The 7,934-nt window shown below is 38.4% G+C and overlaps 1 protein-coding gene across 4 annotated transcripts; it reads left to right on the top strand.

Annotated features, from left to right (window-relative positions):
* The first annotated feature begins 2,649 nt into the window (after nt 1–2,649).
* On the top strand, nt 2,650–6,646 carry LOC102293861. Of its 4 annotated transcripts, none has more exons than XM_042216311.1 (10): nt 2,650–2,771; nt 3,469–3,537; nt 4,420–4,500; nt 4,604–4,725; nt 5,047–5,096; nt 5,204–5,554; nt 5,639–5,725; nt 6,097–6,174; nt 6,320–6,449; nt 6,541–6,646. In XM_042216311.1, exons 5-10 carry the CDS (start codon nt 5,054–5,056, stop codon nt 6,551–6,553), a joined length of 702 nt encoding a protein of 233 aa, XP_042072245.1. In that variant the 5' UTR covers nt 2,650–2,771; nt 3,469–3,537; nt 4,420–4,500; nt 4,604–4,725; nt 5,047–5,053; the 3' UTR covers nt 6,554–6,646. The 4 variants fall into 4 exon arrangements, with proteins under 4 accessions (XP_042072245.1, XP_042072247.1, XP_042072246.1 ...); XM_042216313.1 differs by having other exon boundaries at nt 2,659–2,752; XM_042216312.1 differs by lacking the exon at nt 3,469–3,537 and having other exon boundaries at nt 2,669–2,771.
* Nucleotides 6,647–7,934: the final 1,288 nt, after the last annotated feature.

The following is a 7,934-nucleotide window of genomic DNA, read 5'->3' as shown; positions in this document are numbered from 1 at the left end:
CTTTTATGAGCTCTATGCAAGATTCTGTTTGTGGACTGTAAACCTACAGAAAATGATAACAAAAGGTCAACAATGGGGCTCATCTAAGTCCATGTTATTCTTGAAATTTAGATTTTATTCTCTGAATGAACAATTAAAAAAAACATATACTAAATAACAGACACTCCATTTTCTTTATAAATGATCATTTTAAATGTAAGAAACTTAAACTTAGCTTTTAAACAGCCCTGCTAAGATTGGCAACCCGTCCAGGGTTTACCTTGCCTCACCACAGGCTTACCCATATAGTCATTTGATTTTGGGGTTGTTTGGGTTTTCTTTGTATTTTTGTAGGTTCTTTACCTTACAATATAAAGCACCTTGTTGCTGGTATTTGGTGCTGTATAAATAAAACTGAATTACACTGGATAGGGCCTATCCAAGCTACCCTCATTACCCTGGTATAGACAAGTGGAAGAGAATGAAGTTCTAAAACATGAAATGTAACAACATAAAAATATCTCCCTCCTGCCCTAAGACAATAAATCAATAAACTGGGCCATTTTCCAGTTGAATGGAAAATAAATTCAGTCATTACATCTAATAAAAGAATGCTCAATATCCATATAAAGGAACAAAGAACAACTCAAGATAGAAACAAAACAAAATGGCATAATAGCTATAATTAAAATTTAATAAACATGTATCTATCTTGTTTATTAAAGAAGAGCATCTATTTGACAAGAATACTGATGCTGTAGTTGGAAATGAATCATATATAAGTCTCTATTCCACCAAACTGCTTCCTGGATCTCAAATAACATTAAGTGATTGATTTCTGTATGACTTTATCAGTATCTCATATTGTTGGATTTAACCTAATCTTTTTTGCACTGCTGCTTCAGTTCATTGAGGTTTGCTGACATTTGTGTATGTACAGCTTGCTTGAGGTCCCGCTACACAGTCGAGGTCTTGTCTGATTGGGCCACTGCAGCCTCTTGATTCATTGCTGGTGTGTTTGGGATCGTCACCCTGTTTAAGCCAAGTTTTAGCTTTTGGACAGATGGCTTTACATTTGGCTGTAGAATACTTTGTTACGCAGGAGAGTGCATGGCTGACTCAGTGACTACAGATCCAGTGGCTGAACAACAAGCCCAAATCATTCCCTTTCACCACCGCACAGGCAGTTGGTATGATTTGTTTGTGTTGGTTTGGTTTTCTCTGAACATGGGGCTATGAGTTGCGGACAAATATCCCCACTTTGGTCTTATTTGTCCAAAAAGCATTGTTCATGTGTTTTGTCCAACTTTGCAAACCTAGCTGTGTGGCTGTGTTCTTTTTAGAGATGGGAGGCTTTCTCCTGGAAATCCTTCCAACCATCCACACAGTTTCTCAGGGCATTGCCTGATCTGACTCTTGGGAAAATTGTCTTGATGGACCTGTGTGGTCCTCCTCATGTGGGTCCAGTTAGGTTTTTGTTGTGTGATTTTTTTGCTCCTGCCTTATGTTATGTTTACATTAACACCGCTGCATTTGGGTTTTTTGTCTTGCTTTCCGAGCCTCACATTTGGATCCCACTCTGCCTGCTACACAGCGGAGCCTCGACGATAAGTGTATGACAGTGAGTGCTCAATACTTCTAAAGATGATCAAACGAAAAAGACAAAAGACATAGAGAGGAGGGAAAATGTCTTTTCACAAAATGTGATTTTATTTATTTCAAAGTGATGTCATTAAATATAAAGTGGTACAGCAGCTGATACAAAAGAAAAAGTCATGAGACCACAATACATAGTCAAAATGCTGGGTTTGCCTATGTAGGTACTCAGTTAATTGTAGTCTAACGACGATACCTGTTTCTAAACTTAACTCTGTATTATTAATGTTTACGTTGGTGAAATACTGCAGTTTATGGTCACAGTGTTCAGGTTAAAATACAATGTGATTGTGTGTTTGTTGAAGTGATTCAGAATAGGATTTTTTCAACCTTATTAACATCAACCTCATATCCTCATGCTGATTTCTGGAAATTCAGAGCTAACATATTACATTTAGACACCAATTCTGCCTGATGTTTTGTTTTTGTTTTGTTTTTTTAATGTTGATTGGGATGTTTCCAGGCTTCTGGTATTAAGAGTTAAAATAAATAAAGAAGCCATTTTTAAAGTGAGTTGAGTTCATTTCAGGACATGTTTGAGCAGTGTGTGGTTCTTCTTTAATAACTCAGTGTTTCAGTCACATGTTAACAAGTGAAAGAAAAGAAAGATTGTTTACGCATTTGCTTCTTTTGTCACTTTAACCCCCGATGTCCTTACTCTTGTTTTTGCAGACATTTGGAGTTATAAATAATATAAATATAAATCATTATGTGAAAATTATTTCCTTACAAAGTTTTTAAACAGTTTTTGGATCCAAAAACACTTTATTAGCCTGTGATGATCCAAATAAACCTCCTAAAATAACAAGTGAGACTCTGACACTTAAATAAAGTGCGCAACAGCTTGTCAGCTGATCTGATCCAGCTTTTACTGACATGAGTCATTGTGCTTTAAGTCAAAATGAAAGTGAAACTAAAACACACACGGCAACAAACAACAAGAAAAAAAAACCCAACAGATGCATGCTGACTGGCCAGTATATCATGATATCACTGATAGGAGGAGGAGTCTTGTACACAAGTTATGTTGTGTTATTATAGAACTGAAGCAAAACGCAGTATCGACGCGTTGAAGCGAATAAAAAGCTACCAACGGGAAGAAGAGGAGACAACAGGAGTATGAACTTGATCTTTTAGTATGTTTTGCTGTGTTTCTGTGTCATTCTTCTTTGTTTTGTACTGCAGTTGATATTTATTTATTATTATTACGTTTTTATCTCTTTCTTAAAATGCCTTTGTAAAGTAGCAGGACTAAAATGTTACATGTCCGATAATGAACACGTTTGATCACAGTCTGTAAAGAGGATGTGACTGGGATTAACAGTTTGAACTCTTCGTGGTATTCTGCTTCATCAACTGCAACCCGTTCTCACTCCCAAAGCGTAACATTTTACGCTAGGTGACAAATCGTCACCATATTACGTTTTCGGCTACCCACCACGTTCCTAAATGACGACCTCGGAAAAAGAGGAAATATGAGAACCGTCTGGACTGAACCTACACATGTTCGCTCTTTTTCTTCAAATCGCTTAGAAACACGCTATTTAACATCATTATAGTCCTGGTTAAGGTCAGGAATAAGGTTATGGTCAGGGCTAGGGATAAGGTTAGGTTTAGGGCTGGAATACAGGGCTGGAACGTCTACTACCGCGGGAGCGTCATTGCACTGGATTCCAGCCATAACCCGCCGCGTACCATAAGAACGCCGAAGGTCTCCTTTCGCGTTCCTCAGGAACGCCGCGGGACGTGACAAAACGTCTGACATGTTACGCCTCGGGAGTGAGAACGCTCTGGCTTCATCCGAAACATTCAGAGTGTTGTTTGTTCTTCCAGCTGATCATCAGTTGATATAATTGATGTGATAGAAAGTGGACAGATCGCCGATCGCTCTCTTACAAACAAGTAAGTAGACGTTAAAACATCCTGTGTGAACATGTGTGCTCCTGTTGTTTTTCATCAGATTGGAAACAGGATAAAAAACAAAACAAAACAAATATCTCACAGAAAAAGGACAGAGAAAGACAAACAACTTTTAGTTCATGTGATACAAAACATGAAAACCCAAAGGGGGTTTTATGAAAGTGCGCAACATGAAGTAAAACAGCGGCATAGCGGTGTCTACAGTGTCAATAAGATTATAGCTATAATAATAATAATAATAATAATAATAATAATAATAATAATGATTTAGTTGTTGTTGTTGTCAAAAACACGAGGCTTGTGGCTTTTCCTATCATAAAAAACAGAAAACTGAATGTTTATGTGTCAAAATAAAAGACGCGCACCAGATAAGAAGTTGCAACGCGGTTTGCGTCCATATAAAAAGCACTGTTTTTGTCCCTAGAGTGGGATTTTCACGCATATTCTGCACCACATCTCTGTGCGTTCATCATTTGTTTGAAGCCAGCTCACCTCCTGCAACCACTTTTCCGAGAATACGCGCTTCTTTTGTGGTTCGGACTCCTTCTGACATTTCTTTAGAGGTGGAGGAACACCAGAGTAATTGCTTACCGAGCTTGCTTCTTCGACATCTTTAAGAGTTCTAAACAAATGTCTGTCCTCCTCCAGAAAATCTTATGTACGCAAACACGCGTTGCAACTTCTTTTCTGGTGCGCGTCTTTTATTTTGACGGCGAATGCGCACCTGCGGATATGTGCACCTCTGGAAATAAGAAAACGATATTAACCATTTAGCAAATTGTTTAAAAAAAATCAACAAAATAAATCAAAATAAATCTGAATCTGTCTAAAAAGTTCATTAAATATATTTTTGTGAAATTTCAGGAAGGAGATTTAAACCGACAGTGAGTAGTGACCTTGATTGTCCCTTTGAGGCCTTCTGAATTTACTTCATTTAATTTTCTGGTGAGCACCGATCGTTGTTGCCTAATGTTCAGTTTTGTTGTCTGTGAGGTGTGATGAAATGAAAATCAATAACACTGATATTTTTTCTTTTTAAATTTCACAGGTCACTAAGTGTAATGCACCCAGTAAAGTCAACAGGAAAACTTTACATGCTCTTCCGTGTTCGTAGAGAGGCGCTCATGGTTCGTAGAGACAGCTGCCAGAGACGGAGAAACGCAAGAACAGGTAGAAAACTAAGCCTAAAAACATCTAAACATGTTATTGGAGTAATACTGAAAACACACTTCACTCTGATGTCAACAGACAATTTTACATCTTGTAGCTGAAAGTGTGCACAGAACAATGATCATGATTTGGATCATAGACGAACATTAACTCTTCATGTGCTGGTGAGCTGCACTGAAACTGTGGCTGCAGACTCTGTCAAGTGGGGTCACCAGTGGTTTTTAAGCTGGTGAAAAATGTGAAATATTTCACTTTTATTTTTATTGTCTTTTTAAAAAAAGATATTTATTAAAACGTTCTTCCTCTGATTCATTCTGACAGAGAGAAGATGATCAGGATCCTTCTGTTTCTCGGCCTGGCGTCCTCTGTCTGTGAGTGTCCACCTTTAGACACAGTTATCTTTTGGTAAATTCAAATAAATAAATAAATAAAAAAGGATAAATGAACACACAATAATGAGGTGGTGTCTTCTCAACAGGGACGTTTGTTTTGAAAAGGACTGCGACTGTCTTTGAGGCCAAGGAGGACGACAACATCACCATCAGATTGGACAGTCAGCTCCAAGCTGACGTGTCTCTGGCTGACGTGATGTGTGTTTTCCACTCAGACGTCACTAAGATTTTGTTTAAAATGATCAGAGGAGTGGAGGACTCTGAGTCTCAGCATGAGCAGTTTGCAGGACGAGTTCAGACTGACAGAGATGCTCTGAGAGGAGGACGAATCAGACTTCATCTGTCCAGAGTCACAGCTGAAGACTCTGGAAGCTACAGGTGTGACGTGGCTGCCGACTACGACGACAGCCTGAAGAGATGGAGGCTCGAGACAAATGGTAAGTTGACTCCTGTATCTCTTTAGGACTGGGCTGTATTTATATTGCAGATGAACAAGCATTAATTCAGATTTTCATCCTCAGAAAACTTTGTTTTGAGTGTGGGTCGAACTTCTGATGGAGACAGCAGTGATGTCTCACTCAAACCTCCAATGTTTGGACCACCAAAAGGTAAATCAGATTTGAGGAGCTGCATTCAGAGAGTGTTTCAATAAATTTTATTTTTATTCGTCTAAAAAGTTCAGTGTCATAAATTTATAGTAAATTGTGGAATTATTTAATTTAAAAATGTCTAGTTTTCATTACGGTTGTGATAACCTCCACAATGATTTGCACTGACAGGAAAAGTTATAGAAAAAACTATAGAAATGTAATAAAGATAAAACTTAAAGTAACATTCAAATATTTATTTTGGTGTGGAACATTTCTCATCCATGAAGAAGATGGTCAGAAATCTTTTTGTAAAACACATCAATTAAAACAATAACTTCCTTTTTTCACTGAATAAATCAATATGTCACAATTTAGATTTCTCTTTTCAGGTTTTCCGTCTCTGTACATGAATGTGAGGAAAATAAAGGTGGACAAAATCAAGATTTTGAGTGCAGGTGATGCTGAAGGTAATTCAGGAAAATGATGCAGGGGGGGTTTGGGGCACATACAGTACAAGCCATGCATGTGTTACAGAAATTAGAGGTTACAGCATGCAGGGTGAGAACTCATTACTGTATGTACTGTTTTCAAAAACAATCCTTTGTTTTCTAGATCCACAACTGGCGGGAAGAAAGACAAGTCAGGAGGAAACGGTGCTGTTTGTTCTGGCTGTAGTTTTAATTATTGCAAATGCAGGAACCATCGTACTTTTAATAAAATTTCTTCATGATGGTTTAAAACGGTACGTTGGCAAACTTTTATTGCATCTACATGTTTGACTATGTCTGCATTTGATTTTGCCTGACTGTGGTGTTGTGTGTTGTATATTACAGATCAACAACATGATGAAACACCGCTACTGTGTCCCTGATCAAATGAGTCAAACCAACAACGACTTTCTTATCTGCTCTAGTTTTGCTAATGTTAAAAACAAACTAACAAATAAACAAGAGCAAAAAAAAAGCTCACTATAAGAAAATTACACTTAGAAGATGAAAAAAGACCAAAAAAAAAAAGAATCACAGATGTTAAAATGCTGATTCTTTGCTTTCGACAATCTTTTTCAGTATTTGTGGCTTTTCTAAATTGAGCCTTTGAACTAAGAGTTGATAGAAATGATATTTCAGCAGCAAATCATTCTACATTTAGTGATTTAGGGTTTAATTTCCTCATATATAACTAGGGGATGGGTACCGGTGTCGTTCTGACATAAACGGTAGTAACCAGACCGAAAAGCAGCGCACATTTCGGTGCTTTATTTCGGTGCTTTTTTTTGTGCTTTTTTCCTGAGCTGTGATACACTTCTAGCCAATCATTTTACGTTTCCGAGGATAGTAGGCGGGGCCAGGTACGTACGTTCTTTTAGGCAGAGCTACAGATTAAAAATGTCCAAGGCGAAGCGGTCAAAAGTCTGGCTGTACTTCACAGCAAAAGATGCAAACTCAGCACTGCAACAAGTGCTTTAAGACTTGATACTGTCAAAGGAGGTAACTCCTCAAATCCGATGAAACACCTGGCGACGCATAGCGTTTTTTTTTAAAACCAAGAAATGCGCTGTATTTGATAGCTTGCTGCGAGACCTCACACCGAGCGCATCTACTGCGGTGTGGTGCCTGTTATCGGACCCGGAGTTAGCAACATCCCCCAAAAACACGAAGAGGAGAGTCCTGGCCCCTAGCCCTGCCAGTGTAGCAGAAATGATGACGGATGATGATGCAGCAGCAGCCGTTCTTCTCTGCGTGAGTAGCTTAATGTTGTTCGTGTGTAATTTACGTTGAGTAGGCTAACCACGTTATTACATTAATGCATGTAAGGTGAACTAGCAAACATCATCATAGCTACATGCGGCTGTCTTCTTGTTTGATGGCAGATACTCCCTTCACCCTGGCCAAAAAGGCTAAAATGACCAAAGAAAAAGTAGGGAAACAGTAGAACATGAGAGGTTTTTGGACAAAGTTTGTGTTTTTTCCATTGTTTAAGCACTGCTTCCAGCCAAGAGTGATGACCATATATGCCCCATAGCTGCAGAAAAGGCTAACATTGTTATCTTTTTACAAAAACCAGCTGAACATGAGAGGTTTTTGGACCAATTTTGTGTTCTCCATTCTTTAAGCACCGGTTTGAGCACCGTTTGAGCACCGGCACCGTTTCAAAAGTACCGATTTGGCACCGGTATCGGATAAAACCTAAACGATACCCATCCCTATATATAACGCATATGCGGTAT

This window comes from Haplochromis burtoni, unplaced genomic scaffold (genome assembly GCF_018398535.1).
Source record: "Haplochromis burtoni strain Fernald_Lab_line unplaced genomic scaffold, NCSU_Asbu1 Contig_1008, whole genome shotgun sequence".
In the NCBI taxonomy this organism is placed as follows: domain Eukaryota; kingdom Metazoa; phylum Chordata; class Actinopteri; order Cichliformes; family Cichlidae; genus Haplochromis; species Haplochromis burtoni.
This window is presented reverse-complemented; position numbering and strand designations above follow the sequence as displayed.

Bases quoted from the DNA above. Each gene is read 5' to 3' on its own strand.
- LOC102293861 (XM_042216311.1), top strand. From the start codon at position 5,054: ATGATCAGGATCCTTCTGTTTCTCGGCCTGGCGTCCTCTGTCT. The intron at 5,555-5,638 runs GTAAGTTGACTC...TTTCATCCTCAG, and splicing joins ATGGAGGCTCGAGACAAATG to AAAACTTTGTTTTGAGTGTG. The intron at 5,726-6,096 runs GTAAATCAGATT...TTCTCTTTTCAG, and splicing joins AATGTTTGGACCACCAAAAG to GTTTTCCGTCTCTGTACATG.